The sequence below is a fragment of the Hemiscyllium ocellatum genome, chromosome 19 (genome assembly GCF_020745735.1).
Source record: "Hemiscyllium ocellatum isolate sHemOce1 chromosome 19, sHemOce1.pat.X.cur, whole genome shotgun sequence".
Lineage (NCBI taxonomy): Eukaryota > Metazoa > Chordata > Chondrichthyes > Orectolobiformes > Hemiscylliidae > Hemiscyllium > Hemiscyllium ocellatum.
The window spans coordinates 18,214,009-18,236,139 of record NC_083419.1 but is presented as its reverse complement, the minus strand read 5'-3'; the positions used below and the strand labels follow the sequence as shown (position 1 = coordinate 18,236,139).

At 39.9% G+C, this 22,131-nt stretch overlaps 1 protein-coding gene across 7 annotated transcripts in view; it reads left to right on the top strand.

Annotated features, from left to right (window-relative positions):
- Positions 1–22,131, top strand: part of ppfibp1b (PPFIA binding protein 1b) — a 173,567-nt gene that overhangs the window by 55,363 nt on the left and 96,073 nt on the right. For all 7 annotated transcript variants that reach the window (XM_060839720.1, XM_060839724.1, XM_060839725.1 and 4 more), the window contains exon 3: positions 3,081–3,286. In XM_060839720.1, coding sequence (XP_060695703.1) covers positions 3,081–3,286 — 206 coding nt within the window. The remainder of the gene's footprint in view (positions 1–3,080; positions 3,287–22,131) is intronic.

Genomic DNA, 22,131 nt, shown 5'->3' with positions numbered 1-22,131 from the left:
CATCACTAGCTCCATAGCCAAGAAAGCCCAGCAGTATCTCTATTTTCTGCGTAAATTAAGGAAAGCCCATCTCCCATCCCCCATCCTCACCACATTATACAAAGGGTTCATTGAGAATACCCTGAGCAGCTGCATCACTGCCTGGTCTGAGAATAGCACCATCTTGAATCTTAAGACCCCACAACAGGTAGTGAGGACAGCTGAGAAGACATCAAGGTCTCTCTTCTCTCCATTACGGACATTTACACCACACGCTGCATCCAAAAGGCTTAATAGCATTATGGATGACCCCACACATTCATCATTCAAATTCTTCTCCCTGCTGCCATCTGGCAGAAGATATCAGAGCATTCGGTCTCTCATGACCACACTGTGCAATAGTTTCATCCCCCAAGCCATTGCACTCCTTAACACTATATGATTACTGTATTCCATTTGCAATTTTCTGACAAATTTTTGAATTGCAGCTAAAACAATGTTTTATAAATGATCATTCATTGTTACATTGTAATTTGTCCACCACTGTGCCTGTTGTCTTGTCAGGAATTACTGTGCTGTCTTGCATATTATGCACTTTTCTATGTACTTTATACTGCCCTGTGTATGACTGTACTCTCGTGTAGACTGTGTGTTCATATGGCACCTTGGTCCTGGAGCAACACTATCTCATTTTTATTGTGCCAGTTGTATATGGTAGAAGCAACAAATAGAGTTACTATACTCCACACACGCACCACTCTCTGTATGAAAGCATTGCCCCTTAGGTCCCTTTTATATTTCTCCCCCTCACCCGAAACCTATACCCTGTGGTTCTGGACTCCCCCACCCCAGGGAAAAAACTTTGTTAATCACATGATTTTATAAACCTCTATAAGGTCACTCCTCACAGTCTCTGATGCTCCTGGGAAAACAGCCCCAGCCTATTCAACCTTGCCATAAAGCTCAAACTCTCCGACCCTGGCAACATCCTTGTAAGTCTTTTCTGAACCCTTTCAAGTTTCACAACATCCTTCAGATAATAGGAAGGAGACAAGAATTGCATGCAATATTCCAAAAGTGGCCTCACCCTTGTCCTATACAGCCACAATATGACCTCCCAACTCCTATACTCAATACTCTGACCAGTAAAGGAAAGCATACCAAATGCTGCCTTCACTATCCTAGCTACCTGTGACTCTACTTCGAAGAAATTATGAACCTGCACTCCAAGGTCTCTGTTCAGCAACATTTGTTAATTATGGGACCGCATTCTTTTGGAATTAGTTGCTGCAATTGCTTACGCAACTCAAACATGTGCTTTGAGACATGAGGATGTGAAAGTTGTTTTCCCTGCCCACTTTTCCTTCTGTCATGTTTTGATTTTCTTCACTTTCAAAGTTTTTCTGCACCACTGAAGTGACTTAACAGTACTGTGCTTGTTGTTACTATTTGGTGGTGAGTTGTAACTTCAGATTCTGATTCAGTAATGGAGCAAGTTTGCTTTTTGAGCAACAAATATGAATAGGAAATGTTTAGTGGGATATGGCCTAAGTGCTGGCAAGTGGGGTTAGATCACATTGAGATGTTTAGTTGGCACGGATAAGTTGGACCAAAAGATCTGTTTCTGTGCTGTATGACTGACTCTATTTAAGCTATTACCTGGCTCCTCCTATCAGATTGGGACAGTAATATTTTTGAGGAAATAAATTGATGCCTGAAATTTTTTCAAAAAATTAACTTCTCAAATAGTATATATCACTGCAAGTCTAATTGTGTTATAGAATCTTTTAATATTTTCCTATTCACTATTGTTTTAAAATTATTTAAATTTAAGGGCCTGGACTTTTTGCTTGAAGGATAATCCAAGTAAACAAACCTCATTTAAAAATAATCTTTCATAAAAAAAATTCTCAGAACAAAGTGCCAGACTATTGTCATCTGTAAAGACAATCAGTGTCAATTCACTTTCAGTAAATATCTAAACTTCTCTGGAATTCTTTGATCCCCATGAAGTGACATTGTTTCTCTACCCCGTAAATCTGAAGCGTTTTGAAACTACCTGTATTTCTGTAATATTCTTGAAGAAACACAAGGTGAAACTAAAAGTAGATCATTCTGCCTTTTGAGCCTGCTCCATCGTTCAAAATTATCATGGCCGAAACTCTACCTTAGTCCTGTTTATTTTCTTCCCATACCCGTTGATTATTTTAATGTCTAAAAATATCTCAATCACTCTCGAATATATTGCGACTTCTGTGGAGGAAAATTTCACTGGTTTGCTACCCTTTGAGTGAAGAAATATATCCTCATCTCTATCTTTATCTTAATAGCCTACCCTGTATTCTGAGATTGTGACCTCGGTTTTAGACTTTCCAACCAGGGAAAACTTCCTTCATCTAGTCTGTCCAGCCCTGTTAGACTTTAATAAATTTGAAGCAAATCCCCTTTCATCCTTCTAAACTTTGGGGAAGGCAGACTACCTGAGACAGACCTGGCATCTCCTATCAACCAAGTGAACCTCTGCGCTCCCTCTAGCGGAATGTCTATGGTAGGTTGAAAACACAATCATCACTACCTCAAATTGTTAATTCTTTCACATCATGCACAAGCATCAGAACAACATGGCATCTGTTAGGTTATTTTCTTGGCTGTTATACTTCTGTTAGGCTTTGATTAGTTACATCTGTCATTTTGCTGCAACACTTTGAATTTTCTGCCTAATAAATTCAGGCTGCATTTCATAATGTAGAATCAAATAATGTGGCATAGTTAAATACTGAGTAATATGCCCAGAGGTTTGGTGATATGAAGAACCTTCCAATTCATCTGTGTATGCTGTGGCGACTCAGTTGTAACAGCATCATTCAGGATAATAAGCATTTGGATTTTGTTTCTTGTTTTTTTTCACCTGCAAGAAAGCATACCAGTGACCTGGTGTTTAGGGTAAACTTCATTTTTATAAACAAGTGCTGCTTCTGTCTTGAAAGTTAATACATATGTGCACACTACCTGCTCATTTTCAGCCCAGATGTTATGTTTGCCTTGTCACCTCATTAGATGTGCATGACTACTTCAATTATTTCTGATTCATTTTTGACCAGGTTCAAAGTCTTTAGACTACTCAAATGGCTTGTTTGACTGTCAGTCACCAAACTCCCCATATATTGGTGGGCTGCGTGTATTACACCTAGTTGAAGATCTTCGTGGACTGCTAGAGCTAATGGAAAGTGAGGAAAAAGATGGATTGCGGTCTCAAATACCAGACTCAACTGCAGAACTCCTGAGTGAATGGTTACAGAGCCATCTGGTAAGCAGTTGATACGGAGCATCTACATTCTCTGGCTCTATTTAATTCTTTCCAGTATTTTAATATGAATGCATCTTGCCCCGCTTTTGTTTTTAATTCAGTCATGGGATCTGGGTGTTGCTGGCAAAACCATTTTGCCCATCCCTGTTAATTAATGTTCACAGTAATTTACCAATTGACAAATGAGGGGGAAAAAGTTCAGCAGCAAGTGATGTTCACTACTAACAAGATACTGCTGTTAGGGGAAAAATGATCAGTTTATCACACAAGTGTATATGTATTTCAGTGTTAGTGTGACACCAGTTATATTGTCCATATGCCCCAAAGACCAATGGATCGTATCAAATAGCATGTCCCTTTGATTATTCGCAGCAAGTTACTGACCATATTCAACTGCACTTACAGAACTCAAGATAATGTCTAACGTTAGATGTGATTCTGCAATTGGATGATATTTACTGGATTCCTGAAGAAGGGCTTATGCCCGAAACGTCGATTCTCCTGCTCCTTGGATACTGCCTGACCTGCTGCGCTTTTCCAGCAACACATTTTTCAGCTCTGATCTCCGGTATCTGCAGTCCTCACTCTCTCCTAGCTGATTTACTGGATAATCCTGAATTTGCATAACATTATGCAGGCAGCTAACTTAGGATTGTCAGTATGGCTCATATTGTGGTGTATTTGTGTGTACTGGAAGTTATATCTATTAATACACAGGGAGGGTGAACATGTGCATGCACTGCACCTAATTTAACTCAACAGCCATTCTTTGATTTATTGTTGGGACATCAGTTTGCCTGGTTTAAGATTCAAACAAAGCCTGATATTCATTAACAGCTGCAAATCCCGATTCACTGCCTCTCCCAATCAGAATCTACTGTCAGCCAGTTGGCACTCCTTATGAAGTGAAATGTTGCCTTCTGCTTTTGAAGGTGTTCTTAGCAAATGTCCTGATGAGTGCATGTTAATAAATGTTGATGCGATGAGTCTTTTTTTAAACTCAGAAGAAAAATTGGTGTCATGCATTGTTGATTGGCAGAACTTTAGTTTTGCCGACTATCTTTATCAGTAGATCTTCAATTAAACACACTAATTTGTTATCTCGCCCCTCTCTAAAATTTCAATAATCTTTTGATATTCTAAACTCTACACCCACAAAGTGAAGGGAAATAAAAGAAAATCCTTTGGAATCCTCAGTAAAGACCTTGCAGAAAGGGTGCCTAAACTTGATATTTACTATTTTTGTTACTTTCTAGGCTTTTCATTCTCATCATTTTTAGGAGTAAACAGTTTCTGTTAAGTAAGATAAATATCAACAATGGGAAGAAACTTTAAAAATAAACAAACTTCACCTCAGATGTCCTGTTTCAAGAGGATTTAAATTATGGGTGCGTACTTGAGTCAGTGCCAAAAATAATGTTATCATTGGGTTTGTTTTTGATACTAATTTTGCCAATAGGAATCAGAAACTGACTGTGTTGTGGTCTGACATGATAACATAACTAGTCCTGAGGTTTTTCCAGAATTTGTGGTGCGGAACATCTTTCCAACAGTTCAGCTTTATATATTCTAATCTTCTGCTAACTTAATTTACTTCCCCTTTATTCCTTCATTCTTTGAAATAGTTTATTTGATCTGTCTAACCAGAGGAAGTGCAAATGGAAAAAAAAACTTGCATTTACATAGTACTTTTCACATCCTTGTAGGACTGTATAAAATGTCAATACTGAGACTGGCTGTATGGCCCATCAATGTGATGTTTACTCTCCATTGTGCCCATCATTTCTTTCTCTCTTGCTGTCAACCATCTGTCTCCCCTTGAGTACTGACAGATTTTAGCGTCAGTCACAACTCTGGTCTCCTGTGATTTTTGCCTTTCAAAAAAAAAGTTATCAATGTTTGTGTTTAATCTTAAATCTTATGCTTCCTCTATTTTACACAATTTAATCACTGTAAGGCATCTCCAAAAAACCTTACTTTTCATAGTAAGGTCAGTTTGCCTATAGCAAGGTTCCACTGCCCAGCAATAAGATCAATAAGCAGTTTAGTACTAAGGTGGTGTTGCTTGAATGAGGGAGGTTTGTTATCCCACACAACCTTTTAAGTTCATAACTTTCACTGAGTAGATGGTTTAACATGATTCCTGTATTCCATGATTCAGCATTCCTGATGAAGGGCTTTTGCCCGAAACATCGATTTTCCTGCTCCTCTGATGCTGCCTGACCTGCTGTGCTTTTCCAGCACCACTGTAATCTAGACTCTGATTTCCAGCATCTGCGGTCCTCACTTTTGCCTAGATGGTTTAACACGTCTATAAGACAACTTCAACAACACAGCAATAATCTTAGATTGTATGTTGACTTCGGAGTTGGAATTGAGATAAAAGCATCCTTACTAATGAACCATGTGTGTAAAACTGTTCTGATTTTATATTGTTTCCAATGAATGAGAGAATCTGATTTAGTCTATCAGACAGTGCCATCCTGTGGTGATTCCATATTGTTAGTCAGTAGTGGCATTTCATTTTTGCATTTAATCATCTGTATACAGGAATTTGGACAAGCCAAATAAATATAATGGTGTTTGAATATAGAGGAGCCTTTTCGTGTATGTACTTAGTCATTGCTGTATGAAGTATTATTAGACTATGAAGCTAGAAAGATTATTGACGAAATTGGCATTTAAAAATAAAAACTGGGTGGAGAGGATATTTGATTTAGAATTATAACGTTTAAAGTATTGTCTTCCAATTTTAAGCTCTCTAATCTTGGGCTATGAAGAAGTATGAATATACCTGGCTTAGTTATAGCAATATTATGGGGAAGCCTAGGTTTGAATCCTACCATGGCAGCAAATCTGAATTAAATTCAACTCATCTGGAATTAAGAATCCTATTAAACCCAAGATCATTGTTGATTATAGTTAACCAAACTAATTCATCTAATGTCCTTTAGTGAAGACCTACATGTGACTTCAGTCTCACAGCAATACAGTTGACCTTAATAGTCTTCTAAAATGGTCTAACAAACCACCCAGCTCTATCAATAAATTAAAAAGTCTCAAAAAACAGAATGAAATTGCATGGTTCATCTGGCATCTACCAAGACATCACAATGACAAACTTGACCCTGTCAATCCTGAAGTCTTCCTGACCAACATCTGGGGGTTAGTGCCAAACTTGGGAGATCTGTCTCACAGACCCGTCAAGCATCGGGGCTGTTTTTTAGATGAAAACCCCAAGTTTTCTCTCTCGCTGCCTGTTTAAATATCCAATTTTCTCTGAACTGCTTTCAGGGTTTGAAAGCTGCCTTGTCTTAGTAGTAAGAGCTGGTCACAGACTCTGTATAGCCTAGCTAGAAACTTGGCACAATTTGAGCATAACACTGACTGGTATTCTACTGATTCAGCTATGCAAGTGATAGTTTACCTTGATGTTTGAAGAAGTATAAAACTACATGCAGTTAGTTATTAGGTCTTTTTTGAGTTTTATAAAATTGCAACTTAAGAGTAGTGATATAAACTATTGAATTGTTAGATCTATTGCTATTTCACCCACTCAGTGCACTGTGTTATACAAGAAGATACAGCACAGGAACAGGCCATTCGGCCCACCAGGCCTGCTCAAATTCTGATCCTTTAGACCTGCTATAATTGCCAATGAATGGTTTCTAGCCCTCAGGCACATAAACAAGCAGCGAACAATCAAGATATGCCTTTAAACATGCCTGCTTCCACTATCTCCACAGGCAGTGCAGTCCAGGCACCCACCACCCTCTGTTTGAAAAGCTTTCCCTGCACTTATTTCCTAAACTCCTCCCCCACCCACCCATACACCTTAAAACTGCCTTGTCGTTGACCTTTCCACCCTGATAAAAGCCTCTTGACTATTCATCCTATCTACATCTCTTACAGTTTTGGTGACTTCTATCAGGTTGCCTCTGTCTCCATCTTTCCAGTGAAAACAATCTAAATTTATCCAACCTCTCATAAAACTACAGCCTTCCAGACCAAACAACATCCTGGCAAACCCCCTCAGCACCCTCTCCAAAGCATCCATGTTTCCCAAAAGTGTGGCAACCAGACGGCACACAGTATTCCAAATGTGACCTAACCAGAGTTTTTTTACAGCTGTAACTTGCCAACTTTGTCAGTTGCAAAGGATGTTTTTCAGTTGACTGTATGGTGCCATCAGCAAGCTTCAATTTTACAATTTGATGAATGCCTTTCAATAGCTGACTGCCTAATTAACTTGTTTGCAATTAGTGGCTAAATTATTGAAAGGGTAGCTGTTGCAAGTAAAAAGGGATGTTTATCGCTATTACCCTAACAGGCATAGGTGAGATCTGCAAATTTGAAAAATTATCCCAGTAATATTGATTGCATTTCATAATCAAAGACCTTAATTTGTCACTGCCCTGTGTTGGCTGTGTTAGTGTCTCAGGCATACTGTAGCACCAAGTTATTTGACCATCATCAGATCAAACATATTAAAACAGCTAATAGAATGTTATCTTACAGATTGGGCTGTGGTGGTGGAGGTGTGTGTGTGTGTGAGATGACTACTGGTGGTTCAACCTGAGGGTCACTATGCCTCAGGCAGGGGGCAATTATTGAGAAGGCAGGATCCTCCGTGATCTCAGCTGGCAAAGGAATTGAACCCAATTCGTTACTGTCACTCTGCAAAGCAAATTGGCTGCCCAGCTTCTCTGGGATTATGGCTACTTTACATTTTTAATACAAGAGGAACTGAATATAAAACTAGGGAGATTATCCTTGAGTTAGAAACATAGTACATTGAAAAAATACAGCGCAGTACAGGCCCTTTGGCCCTCGATGTTGCGCCGATCCAAGCCCACCTAACCTACACTAGCCCACTATCCTCCATATGCCTACCCAATGCCCGTTTAAATGCCCATAAAGAGGGAGAGTCCACCACTGCTACTGGCAGGGCATTCCATGAACTCACGACTCGCTGAGTAAAGAATCTACCCCTAACATCTGTCCTATACCTACCACCCCTTAATTTAAAGCTATGCCCCCTCGTAATAGCTGACTGCATACGTGGAAAAAGGTTCTCATGGTCAACCCTATCTAAACCCCTAATCATCTTGTGCACCTCTATCAAGCCACCCCTAAACCTTCTTTTCTCCAATGAAAACAGCCCCAAGTGCCTCAGCCTTTCCTCATACGATCTTCCTACCATACCAGGCAACATCCTGGTAAACCTCCTCTGCACCCGTTCTAGTGCCTCCACATCCTTCCTACAGTATGGCGACCAAAACTGCACACAATACTCCAGATGCGGCTGCACCAGAGTCTTATACAACTGCAACATGACCTCAGAACTCCGGAACTCAATTCCTCTACCAATAAAAGCCAGTACGCCCTATGCCTTCTTCACAGCACTATTTACCTGGGTGGCAACTTTCAGAGATCTGTGTACATGGACACCACGATCCCTCTGCTCATCCACACTACCAAGTATCCGACCATTAGCCCAGTACCCCATCTTCTTGTTACTCTTACCAAAGTGAATTACTTCACACTTGCTACATTGAACTCCATTTGCCACCTTTCTGCCCAGCTCTACAGCTTATCTATATCCCCCTCTAACCTGCCACATCCTTCCTCATCTATATCCCACTGTAACCTGCCACATCCTTCCTCAAGGAAGTTACTCAAGGTAATGATGATACCATATCTGGAGTACTGTATAAAGTAATAATTGAAACTTAGAAGATTGAGGGATTTTAACAGGGTAGATATTGAATCGATGTTTCCTCTGATGGAAGAATCTAGAATTTTGGGTCACTGTTTTAAATAGGCAGTTCCTGGTTTTTAAACAGATGACTTGGGTAATAAGGCAGGCCAGGTGACTGAGGAGTGGCAGGTGGAGTTTAATTGAGATGCTGCATTTTGGACAAGCAAATCTTAGCATGACTTATACACTTAATGGTTAGGTCTTAGGGATTGTTGCTGAACAAAGGTCTTGGTGTGCAGGTTCATAGTTCCTTGAAAGTAAAGTTGCAGGTAGAGTTGCATAGTGAATAAAGCACTTGGTATGCTTTCCTTTATTGGTCAGAGTATTGAGTATAGCAGTTTGGAGGTCATGTTGCAGCTGTACAGGACGTTGGTTAGACCAGTTTTGGAATATTGCGTGCAGTTCTGGCCTTCCTATTGGAAGGATGTTGTGAAACTTGAAAAGTAACTTGAAGCTAACTATTCAGTTAACTGTTCTGCAGTCATCTCTCTAAATCTATAATAATGCAATGGCCATCTGTTTCAGATTATGTTAATATTAATGGGGATGGGTAGGTTAAAGCAATGTAAAGCATTTGTAGCATATCCAATTCACCTCACAGAACCAATCGATTTAACTATGGTGAATTCCCCTTAGAAAGTCACCCTGATCTGGTTATCTATTTTGTTGCACCATAAAGTATTTTGTAACAAATACTTGAATTTGGAGAGGACACGGTGTCCACAATTGTTTCATGGATTGTTGATGTCGAGCTAAATGAACTAACTAGCATCCAGTTCTGCTAAATAAACTAGTTTAAACTGAGAGGGGGGGGTGTGTATATCCCTTGACCCTGAGACTATGATTATCTAGATAAATGTGTTAGCCACTTGGTCACGGCAAGATCCCCAAGACAGTTACGATTTTGGTGGTTGGGAGAGAAAGATGAGCCTGGCACTGGGTGAGCTTCCTGCTGCTCATGTAATAGTGCCATGAGATCTTTTTTCCAACTAAAACTTATTCAATTTCATCCAAATGAGAAGACTCCGTGCTGTATTCCTCATCCTGGATTATACCCAATCCATAAACTGGTAGCATAATTGTTTGACTTCAAAGTGATGTGACTTTACGCAATTAACATTGTCGTGTGCAAGATCAAAAATCCTGAATATTTGGGAGGTGGAACGGAATTTCAAATTGATAATTTCTTAATGCCACATCATTACTAGTTGCAATTGAACTTGGTGGGTCATCTGAAGTTTGAGTAAAAATAGTTAAATCGATTGGTTCTGTATTTTAAATGAACAATTCAGTTGCATTGTTTATAATCTATGAACTAGAACTAAACTCATTTTAATGTTTAACTGCTCGGGTGATTGCTCAAGTAATGCCTAACTTTAAAATTTGCTTCTGTTTCAGTGACAGCGGATGATAGGAAAGTTCACACTGCGCAACCCTGTGTAAAGAAGCAATTTATGAACCTCCCTATTAAATTGTTAGGGCAAGTAGACTAAATCAATATATCTAATTTTAGCTGGTAAACTACTGAGGTCAGGTGCAAAGTTGTTGACTGCTTATGAATTTTTGGGAACTAGGTCAATTACTTTTTTCCCCCCCCCATTTGTGTTTGTTTATTTCATCAAGTTGTCGTCCTATTTCCCCCTCAGTCAAAGCAAGACACTCAGAGACACAGTATAGTTTTACCTCCATCATTACTCCTGGCCCTGTAGGAAGGGCGAGAGTACACAGGGACATGAATTCATGATCTTCTCTGGAACAGCAGTTTCTCAATGAACTCATATAGTTGTTTTCTAGGGAGGAGCATCCAGATAAGGCAACATATATATATTAATTGAGTGACCGTTACAATCAGTGAACATCAACAGTAAAGATTAAGCCATCTGCTGTTGCACAATGAATAACTGGCTTCATATAATGAATACTTTTCATCTTATTAAACTGACCTCACACACTGATTGCTTGCAATATTGTTAAATGGGTCTACGTAATGACTACTTTTCCACCTTGTTAACCCATTGTTAACTCTAAGTTCTTATCTGATCTGAGTCATGCTCAGTTGAACCTCTTGTTTCACAAAACTCAGAACTTAACTCACTGCCTGCTTAACTCCCCCTCCACATTCTCATGCCCTCCTTTTATCATTTCATGATAACCACCGCGATGGCACTACCAGCTTTCATAAGACTCTGACAGCCAATTTAAGCAAGTTATTGACACACAGCGTACAATGATTACAAAAATATTACTAGTCTGTTACAGTAATTAGTGTGAAGAATCCTGCCATCTGGGAGAAAAATCCACCAGTAAAGTTCTCAAAACCACAGTCTTCAGTGACCACGTCATCCTGTCCATGTCGAGCAGAAACGAGCCAGTTCTCCAAAATCTCCTTTAGTAAAGTCCAACCTGAAAACAAAATTCAATCTGTCCTTGCATCACTTCTCTGAGAAATCTGATTTCTTGGATAAGGGCAGTTAATACTTAACAAAACTGATGAGATTTCCATCCTTCCAGAGAGGCTTCAGATGGAGGATACCAGCACATTTGAGTGTGCATTGCAGCAGCTGCGACTGCAGGCTAGGTGAACGCAGCATTCTTTGCTGCTTCTGCTCCTGCTCTGCTGTTGTGATGCTAGCTTGATCAGTGAGCCTTCATATTCCTTAAACAATCGAAAGACAAGGCAAATTTTAATGTGCATAGGAAGGCCACTGACAAAAAGCGTACCGACCTCCTCTTCACTGTAATTAACTACTTCAGTTTTCATGCTCATGACTGGGGAGCTGATTGAATCGGTTGGATCAAATTGTGGAGGGATGGGTGGTGGTCCAATGGTGTGCTTTACCTGTAAATGGAGAAACTCTAGAGAAGATGTAAGCTGCTGAAAGTGTCTTTGCATTTTGCGTCTCATTCCTTCTTTATGAAGATGGATATCAGTATGAAGACAGTCACACATGTAACTGCACTAAATTGTGCTGGCTATTTCAACCTTCTTTGAATTCTTGAAATCTGTACTCTGTTCACTATTTATGACATTATCGAGTTTTATACAATCCACAAACTTCTAAATTGTATTGCGTAAACAATTCAGTCATTTAGAAACAACAGTGGTCCTAAAATCAAACCCTCTGGTACCTCCATTCAGGTTATTCAAAAATTATTTTCTTTTAACAAATTGATACTTGGCCAATGTGAAAGCTGTCTGGAACAGCAAGAAAACAATGATTCCTGTGGTTTAGGAATTGAAGAGGTAGCTTCAGTTCAGATTTAAATCTTATATATTTGTGGGAAACATGCTGAGCTGGACGATTCATTTTCTATTTTATATGTTTGGATTTCTTTCGGTTGGTGATGTCTTTTGGACAAACAGGCAGAAAACTAGCCACCAGGATACATGAACATCAACGTGCCACAAAATGACATGACCCTCTCTCACTATATCCTTACATGGGGCTGAGGAAGGACACAACTTTGACTGGGACAACACACCTATCCTAGGACAAGCCAATCAGAGACACACATGAGAATTCCTAGAAGCATGGTATTCCAACTGGAACTCTATACACAAACACATTGACTTGGACCTGATTTATCACTTCCTGAAAAAGAACAAGAAATAACATCACCACAGGAAATGACATCACTAACCCAAAGAAACCAAAACCTATAAATAGAAAGCAGGAATCATCAGCAGTGCTTCGTCCGGTGGTTCACTGAAGATGTTGTCTAGTAGGGTGACGATACGTCTGAAAATGAACCTTGCAGCTCAGCGAGCAAACTTGCATCCAGAATTTAAGCAGCTCAGCCTCAAGTTCTGATATTCTCTAAAATCTTAACAAAACATCAAACTCAAAATATACTCTTCGTTTTGTGAACACTGCATTAAAAACACTGCAGTGAAGTTATTGTAATACAATACTCACATCTGGCTAAAGCATGACCACTGACTAAACTTTTTTTTAAACAGGCATTGTAGAATTTCAAACAAATTGGGGGCTCAAGGCACTCAGTCAATTTGTTTTAAGGTTACAAGTTTGATTTTAAAAAGGACATCATGTTGTATAATTTCAATGTAAAAACAAAATCTGCCCCATTACATAGTGCACAAAACACATTGAGATCTTGATTCAAACAAGGCAAAACAGTTACTTAACAGCCTGAACCTCCATTAAACGTAGACAGCCCGAACCTCAACCAAATCCACTCCAAGGGATTCAAATCCCAGTACCGTGCAGAGGACTGAAACCTCAATCACAGAAAGCTCGAATCTCAGCACAGTGCAGAGGACCCAAACCTTGACCATACTCACCCCAGGGCACTCGAACCTCAATCACACCCTACCACCCCGGGAACTCTAATCCCAATACTGCACAAAGGACTTCAACCTCAATCAGAACCTTCCACCCCCAGTGCAGTGGAGAGGACTCTAACTTCTGCCTGCCAGCCCGCTTGTGAAACTGCGTCTCTCGATTGAACTAATTACTGTTCGAAGAATCCGTAGAATTGAGAATGATTGAGTGTTTCTGGCACACAAGAATATTGAGAAGGACCAAGGTTTAAAATTTTACCATGTGGGCCTGTCCGTCTCGACACCATTGTTCTGGGCAGCCGCTGACACCGTCCGATCGTAACTATCTGTTTGAATCCTGCCGACTGCGCCAATATTGTCATCCCATTTCCCCCTCAGTCGAAGCAAAACACTCAGAGATACAATATTGTTTTACCTTTTCATCTTTATTCCGGGAGAGAGATTGATCACCAATGTTCGCAGGGACATGAATCCACGGTCTCCTCTGGAGCAACAGTTTCTCAATGAACTTATATAGTCATTTTACAGGAGGAGCTGCCAGATAAGGCAAGATATATATTAATTAAGTGACCGTTACAATCAGTGAGCATCAATAGTAAAGATTAAGCTATCTGCTGTTACACAATGAATAATTGACTTCACATAATGAATACTTTCCCCCTTGTTAAAGTGACCTCACATACTGAATGCTTGCAATATTGTTAAATGGCTCTACATAATGACTGCTTTTCCACCTTGTTAACCCATTACTCTTGCCACCAGCACCCCATTGTTAACTGTAAGTTCATATTTGGTCTTAGTCAAGTTCAGCTGAATCTCGTTTCACAAAACTCAGAACTTAACTCTTTCCCTGCTGCTTATACCCAATACACATTCTCAAGGTGAATTTTCTAAAATTACGAATATTTTTATATCATTACACATCCATACATGTTTGAACATTCATATTAACACACTATTCGGATTTAAAAGCTTTAAGTGTATATCGTGATATTATTTATTTTGAGGACTATGGTTAAAAACTGGTTTCTACAATAAGCTAATTACTATCCATATTAGTGTTAATAGAAATAAACTTAAGTGAATGCCTGTTAGTGTTTTTTGAGCCATTTTCTATGAGTTGCTGACAAATCCAGCTGTTGTTATCTATTATAAACTTAGCTTAAAGAAGATTAGTTTCCCTTTTGGAAGTGTCCAGACAATCGTTTGAGTGAACTAGAACAGATCCTTGGAGGAAGCAGCAAAGATAATTTCAGAATTTTTTTTGAAGAAAGTCTGGAACAGCTGATGGTTTGCTAGTGTGCCCCAAAACTGATGGTGGCAGCTGTGCTTAGAATGCATAAGGTAATTATGTTGGACTGTTAATAAAGTTCATTGACTAATATCAGTGCTCCATTGTTCAAGAGTTTTCTCCATTAATAAGTGGTGTAACAGTATAAAGGGGGAAATTGATATCTACGGGCACATCAAATGGCTGAGAAAGCTAAGATTGGCAAGAGTTGTTTTTATAAATTGAATAGAGCTGAGGAAAACAAATACTATGTAGTTTTTCCACTGCACCAGTTTAAGCTAACTATATCTTGTTCAACTACTCAGCCTCTTGTGTAAATTATTGTGATTTGCTTAGGACTCCAGTGATATGGTATCTAACTCTAGTCCGGTACTATGTTGCAAATTTGTGAAATTAAAGATGAAGCAAACCTTCCTGTTTCATATGGATTTGATTCATAGCTATCGATGCTGATCATTTACTTAATATGTAATCAGTTGCTTTAATTTTCCAATTGAGCAAATATCCATTTATTGTAAACTAAAAGGATTGTTGCTATCTTTGGTTAAAATTGGACTGCTACTGATATTTTAAATGTATAATGGCTTTCCAAATCACTGTATAGTATCATTTAAGAGCAACAAATGTGGAAAAGTATATAGTTGAAAAAGTGAGACATGTTCCATAAACCATGCACAGCTGCACAGTGACAAAATTTTCAACTTGTTCCATCCGTAGTACATATGAAGCTATAAAACTCTGTTAAGAATAATTCTGTGTGTAGCTGTTAGTATTTCCTCTGTCCAGTTTTTGATGATGTCCATCCATCTAGTCCTTTTCTAAGTTGACTTTTTGTCCCCTTGATGTTTCACCACTTATTGTTGCCAGTGTCAGACTCTTGCCCTAACTCTTCCAAATGTATTACTTAATTTCCACTTTGCTTTCCAACTTAAAGCCTAAGAGATGCTGGAACTCTGATTTTCCTTGTATAAAGTTATTAATGGTACCTTCTGACCATCTAATTCTAAGGAATCTTCACATTTCAAAGGTTGCAATCCTCTAACCATCAGCCTTACTAAGAGACCAGTTGTCTTATCCAGACAGTGCAAAGCTTTGTAATAGGGATTTTTGCAAATTGTCTTTGTTTCTCCCAACAATTTAATGTGACCACTTCTTGAAGTCAGATATACAGGATGTAAAAACAGTTGCTTTTTGTGATCCCTGTTGCCCCACGCAGTTATGTTTTTCTAATGAAACTTGCAAAAGTATTCAACTATTAAATACTGATGACTACTTCATAGCTGTTTCATAAAGTGCAAACAGCTGCATTAATTACTGCAGCAGTTCAATGTTTGTGAGTGCTGCCTAGTTCAGAATCCTGATTTGACAAACTTGGTTGCAGGTTTGACGAGGGTTCCAACAAGAGGTACGTAATATCCTTCTTTCCAGTGCTATGTTGAGTGTGTCACTCAGATGAGCATAAATCATTCTGTCCTGATTCATCTAAGATGATGGATTTTAGTGTAGGATCAGTATAGAACATGGTGTTTGTGTATGTTTGAGAGTGATTCAGTTTCATAAAGAAAGTGGTTGCATTTATGCAGCATTTTTCAGAACCCTCACACATTCACTTCATTCACTAAGTGCAGTCGGTATTTAGAAATGTGACAGCTTATTGCAGTCAGCATTGAGATAATTGGATACATATTTTTAGGATGTTGGTTATGGGGTAAACAAATACAAGGATGGACTCCCCTGCTCTATTGAAGTAGTACAATGGAATCTTTATGCAATCTCAATAAGGAAGGTTCTGTTTATTGTCTTGTTCAAAAGTTGACACTTCTGACAGTGAGCACTGCAATGCACTGTTAATCAAGGTGTTATGATGCAGTCTCTGGAGAAGAACTTGAACTATAATTTCCTGAGACAAGTGGGAATATTACCACTTAGCCACACCTGAGGAATTCAGTGGAAGATGGGTTGAGATTAGGATGGAAGGACAATGTTTGACGTGAATTTAGTTGCTCTTTATTGTGGAACAGATATGAGACTGGATGTTCAGGATGTGGTTAAATAGAATAAAAAATATGCAAGCTATTTCAGATTCAAAGGGTGGCTTTAGAGCAGTAGGGTAAGATGGGATGCAAACAGCGTTAGATATAAAAAAAATGGTGGAAGGAGACTCGTGGATTTTTCTTGTGATTATCCTCTGATTTTCTAGAGCAGGGAGGGTTTTAATTGAAATTACTTTTGGGAATTCTATACTCCCAAAAAAAGTTTGGGGGTGGGGGTGCTGGGGTTTGGAAATACATGAGGAAAGAGGGATTGGATTGAGTGAAATTTAGCGGAAGCCTGTCCAAGTGTTTGTCAAGTGCTCCGGAGAGATTTTTTCAACTTGTTTGTTGAGAGTTTGTTAGTTGCACTTAAATAATGACTGGGAGTAGGTTACTGGATCCATTATTCTTCTCAGGCTGAATCTAGGAGTCGGAGGGCTCACCATCTCTTTAGTCAGAGGCCGAGATTTGAGAGCCAACTAATACAGGGTCCAAGGAAGAGGCTGTTTCGGTTGCCAGGAGTTAAAACTCAAGTGTTGGCTTTTAAGATTTAATTTTTTCCATGCTTAAAATTTAAAAACTATGGGTAAGGGAAGGGTCGATTTGTTTTAAGAAAAGTGGGTGGCATGGTGGGACAGTGGTTCGCACTTCTGCCTCACAGACCCAGAGACCCAGATTCAGTTCCCACCTCGGGCAACTGTCTGTGTGGAGTTTGCATATTCTCCCCGTGTCTGCGTGGGTTTTCTCCGGATACTCTGGTTTCCTCCCAGAATCCAAAAATGTGCAGGTTAGGTGAATTGGCCATGCTAAATTGCCCATAGTGTTAGGTGTAGGGGAGTGGGTCTCGGTGGGTTGCTCTTTGGAGGGTTGGTGTGGACTTGTTGGGCCGAAGAGCCTGTTTGCACACTGTAAGTAATCTAAAAAAGTTGTTTCAAGAACTTTTTCAGGCCTTGTAGAATATAGGCTTCAAGTTCTCCCAGCATAGTGTGTCAGCAGCAGTCTATAAACACTGGATTTGAGTGAAGTGTGGGTCTTTTTAGGCAAGTCCACGTTAGCAAATTTTTAAGGGGCAATTGTGGCAGTCGATGAAGTAGTGTGGTCATAATGTTGGATAAGGGAAGAGCTTGACTGTTGATGGAGATTTGTCTGCAGGACGTGTGTTTGGATCAGTCTCCTATCAGATCATTTGGCTCAGCTGGAGAGACAGTTGGAGTCACTGAGGGGCATTCAAGAAGTTCAGAGTATGATTGTTAGATTTAGAGAGATGGTCACAGCACAGGTTCAGTATGACAGATGAATGACTGTCAGGTGGTAGGCAGGTAGTGCTGGAGTTTCTTGTGGTTATACCCCTCAGATTTATATCATTCTGTGTGGGATAGGTCCTCAGAGGAAAGTAGAAGTGACAGCCAGACATTGGACACCAAGAATTAATCTTTTAGTAAGCGGGGTTTGTCAAGGTTCAAACAAATCACTCTTGTAGGGGATCTTCTTGTCAGGGGCACAGACAAGAGATTCTGCAACTGTGAGCAAGAATTCAGGATGGTATGTTGCCTCCCTGATCTCAAAGCAGTTGCAACGTATTGCCAAAGGGGACAGTGAGAAGCCAGAGTTATTGTACACATTCGTAAGGACAGCGTAGTTAGGGATGGGGTTGAGGCTTTGTAGAGTGAATATAGGAACTTAAGTAGGAGGTTAAAGAGCAGATCCTCAAAGGTGGTAATCACGGGATTACTGCCGGTGCCATGTGCTAGTGACAGTAGGAATAAGAAGATAGAACAGATAAATCGATCTGAGAAAGTGGTGCAGTGGGCAAGGATTCAGATTTTTCAGTCATTGGGATCTCTTCTGGGGCAGAAGAGACCTGTTCAAAAGGGACTAGTTTTATCTGAATTGGAGGTGGGTGGGGCATGATCTTGGCAAGGAGATTTTCTGGTTCTGTTCTTAGCAAGTTTTGAGAAGATTTGCAGCTCAGATTGAGGTTCTGGATGTAGGATTGCTTGCTGAGCTAGAAGGTTCATTTCCAGACGTTTTTTCACTCTACTAGGTAACTTCTTCAGTGGGCCTCTGGGTGACGGCTTCGCCGGAGGTCCACTGAGGATGTTACCTAGTTCAGGTGATGAAACTTCTGGAAATTAACCTTCTCGCTCAGCAAGCAATCCTACATCCAGTTCTTTTCTAGAGACTTTAAACTAGTTGGGAGGGAGGTGGGGGGATCTTAAGTAATAGTGGAAATAGAAAGACAGATGAAGATGGCTCTGAAGTTAGAGAGCAAGTTAATTAAATAAGGCAGACGAGCAAGTCAGTGAATGCGGTAATATAGAATTAAACTGCACTTAGTTCAGTGCAAGGGGCCTTACGGGTAAGGCAGATGAACTTTGCATGTATGGGACTGGGACCTCGAAGCTATTACAAAAACATGGCTGAGGGAGGGACAGACTGGCAGCTCAATGTTCCAGGGTTTAGATGCTAATGGAAGGATAGAAAGGCAGTCAAGAGAGGAGGGGGTGTGACATTTTTGAGTAGGGAAAACTTTACTGCTTACTTAAGATATTTCTGGATCGTCCAGTGAATCTATATGGGTGGAACTCAGGAATAAGAAGGGGCTGATCACCTTGATGGGATTGCACAATAGGCTCCCTCTAGTCAGCAGGAAACTGAGGAGCAAATATGTAGAGAAAAATATGCAAATATGTAAAAATAATCTGATTGTAATGGGGGACTTTAAGTTTCCAAACACAGATTGGGACTACCATAGTGTTAAGGGCTTGGTTGGTGAGGAATTTACTAAATGTGTTCAAAAAAACATTTCTGATCTATGTCAATGTGCCTAGTAGAGATGGAGCAAAATTTTATCACCTCTTGCTAAGGCAGAGGGGTAAAGACTGAATGACTGAAGAGTTAGTGCGGAGCAGTTTGAGACCAGAGGTCATAATCCTATTAGTTTTAAACAGCTATGGAAATAGATAGACGTTGTATAAAAAGGTAAAAGTCCTAATTGGAGTAAGGCAAATTTTGACGGTATGAGACAGAAATTTTCAAAAGTTGATTGGAATAGACTGTTTGCAGGTAAAGAGATGTCTGGTCAGTGCAAAGCTTTCAAAAGATAACAAGTTCAGAGACCATTATGTTTCTATTAGTGAAAGATAAAAGGCTGGTAAGAGTAGGGAACAATGGGTGAATAAAGCTATTGATGTTGTGGTCAAGAATAAGGAGGAGGCATTTGTTAAGTATGGACAACTGGAATCAAGTGAATCTCTTGGAGTATAAGGGAATAAGGGCATTCTTAAGTGGGAAATCAGGGGGACAAAAAGGGAATGAGATAGTCTCGACAGGTAAGTTTAAGGATAATCTGAAGAGATATTACATGTACATTAATAGCTAAAAGGACAACTTAGGAGAGAATAGGGCCCGTTAAAAATCAACAAGGGAACCACAGGAGATGGCAGAGATACAAAATGAATATTTGGCATCACTTTTTGCTGTGGAGAAAGACATGGAGGATAGGGAACACAAGATAAATATTGATATCTTGGAAAAGGAGGTGCTGGAGGCATTAAAAAAGAAACTGGATAAATCTCTGGGAGTTGATTAAATGTACCCCAGGACATTGTGGGAGATTAGGGAAGAAATTGTGGTGCCTCTAACAGATATTTGTTGTGAGGTGTCTGAGGATTGGAGGGTGGCTAATTGAGTTTTAAAGCATGGAAACAGAACCTTCGGTCCAACTCGTCTATGCTGACCAGATATGCTAAATAAATCTAGGCCCATTGGCCCATATCCTCTAAATGCTTCCTATTAATGTACCATCCAGATTCCCTTTAAATGTTGTAATATTACCAGCCTCCATCACTTTCTCCAGCAGCTCATTCCAAACACACACACCACCCTCTACGTGAAAAAGCTGCCCCTTAGGTCCCTTTTAAATATTACTCCTTTCACCTTAAACCAATGCCCTCTAGTTTTGGAGACTCCTACTGTGGGGAAGATATGTTGTGTATTCACCCTATCCATGCCCCTCATGATTTAAAAACCTCTATAAGGTCACCCCTCAAGTCGCCTATGCTTCAGGGAAAATAGCCCCAGCCTATTTTGTTTCTCCCTATGGTTCAAACCCTCCAAACCTGGCAACATCATTGTAAATCTTTTCTGAAACCTTTCAAATTTCACAACATCCTTTCTATAGGAGGAAGACCAGAATTGTATGTAGTATTCCAAAAGTGGCCTAACCAATGTCCTGTACAGCCACAATATGACCTTCCAACTCAGAAACTCAATGCACTGACCAATAAGGGCGAGCAGACCAAATGCCTCCTTCACTACCCTGTGAACCTGGGACTCCACTTTCAAGGAATTGTGAATGTGTACTCAAAGGTCGCTTTGTTCACCAACACTCCCCAAAACCTTCCCGTTAAGCGTACGAGTCCTGCCCTGATTTGCTTTTCCAAAATGCAGCACCTCACTTTTAACTTATCTAGATTAGACTCCATCTGATTAAGGTCCCATTGTACTCTGTGGTAACCTTTGCTATCCACAATATCTCTAGTTTTGGTGTCAGCTGCAAATTTACTAATTATGCCTCCTATGTTTACGTCCAAGTCATTTATATAAATGAAGAAGATTAAGCAGGAATCTGCAAAAAATTGTCAGTGTATTGTAGTGATGGTTGACCCATGTCTTCAGGCAATATCACCATTGGGAAGATATAGATGATGAACAGAAGTGGACTTGCGAAAGGTTTGGGAGGGTGGCTGCAGGGGCGGGAAGCCATTGCTGGAGGTTCACCTCTTACAATTGGATGCCCGGAGGAGCTGTTACGACACTGGGTGAACCCTTCTGCTAATCTTAAACTAGACACACACAAGCTCACATCACCTCCTAAACTGTAAAGCTGTGTGACAAAGAACTACCAAATCCCACTATTTTGAAAAAAAATTAACAATTTCTCCTTTAACTCCAAGAAAAAGAAATTAAACAACTATCTACACTGTAAGCCTTTGTCCGATTGAGTTATCTACCTCCCACTTTACAACAATATATTGATCCGATAAAAACCCCAATTAAGTTTTAGAAAAAAAAATCAGATTTCAAAACTAGCCAGCTGTCGCTTTTCCCTTGGTATGATTAGATTAGATTAGATTAAATTAGATTCCCTACAGTGTGGAAGCAGGCCCTTCGGCTCAACAAGTCCACACTGACCCTCCGAAAAGTAACCCACCCACCCCCCCCCCCGACTAATGCACCTAGCAATGGATGATTTAGCATGACCAATTCACCTGACCCGCACATCTTTGGATTGTGGAAGGAAACCAGAGCACCTAGAGGAAACCCTCGCAGTCACAGAGAAAATGAGACAGTTGCCCAAGGCTGGAATCAAACCTGGGACCCTGGTGCTGTGAGGCAGCAGAGCTAACCACTGAGCCACTAGTATGTTTCTGGTTTTTTTCTTCGGTCTTCTGA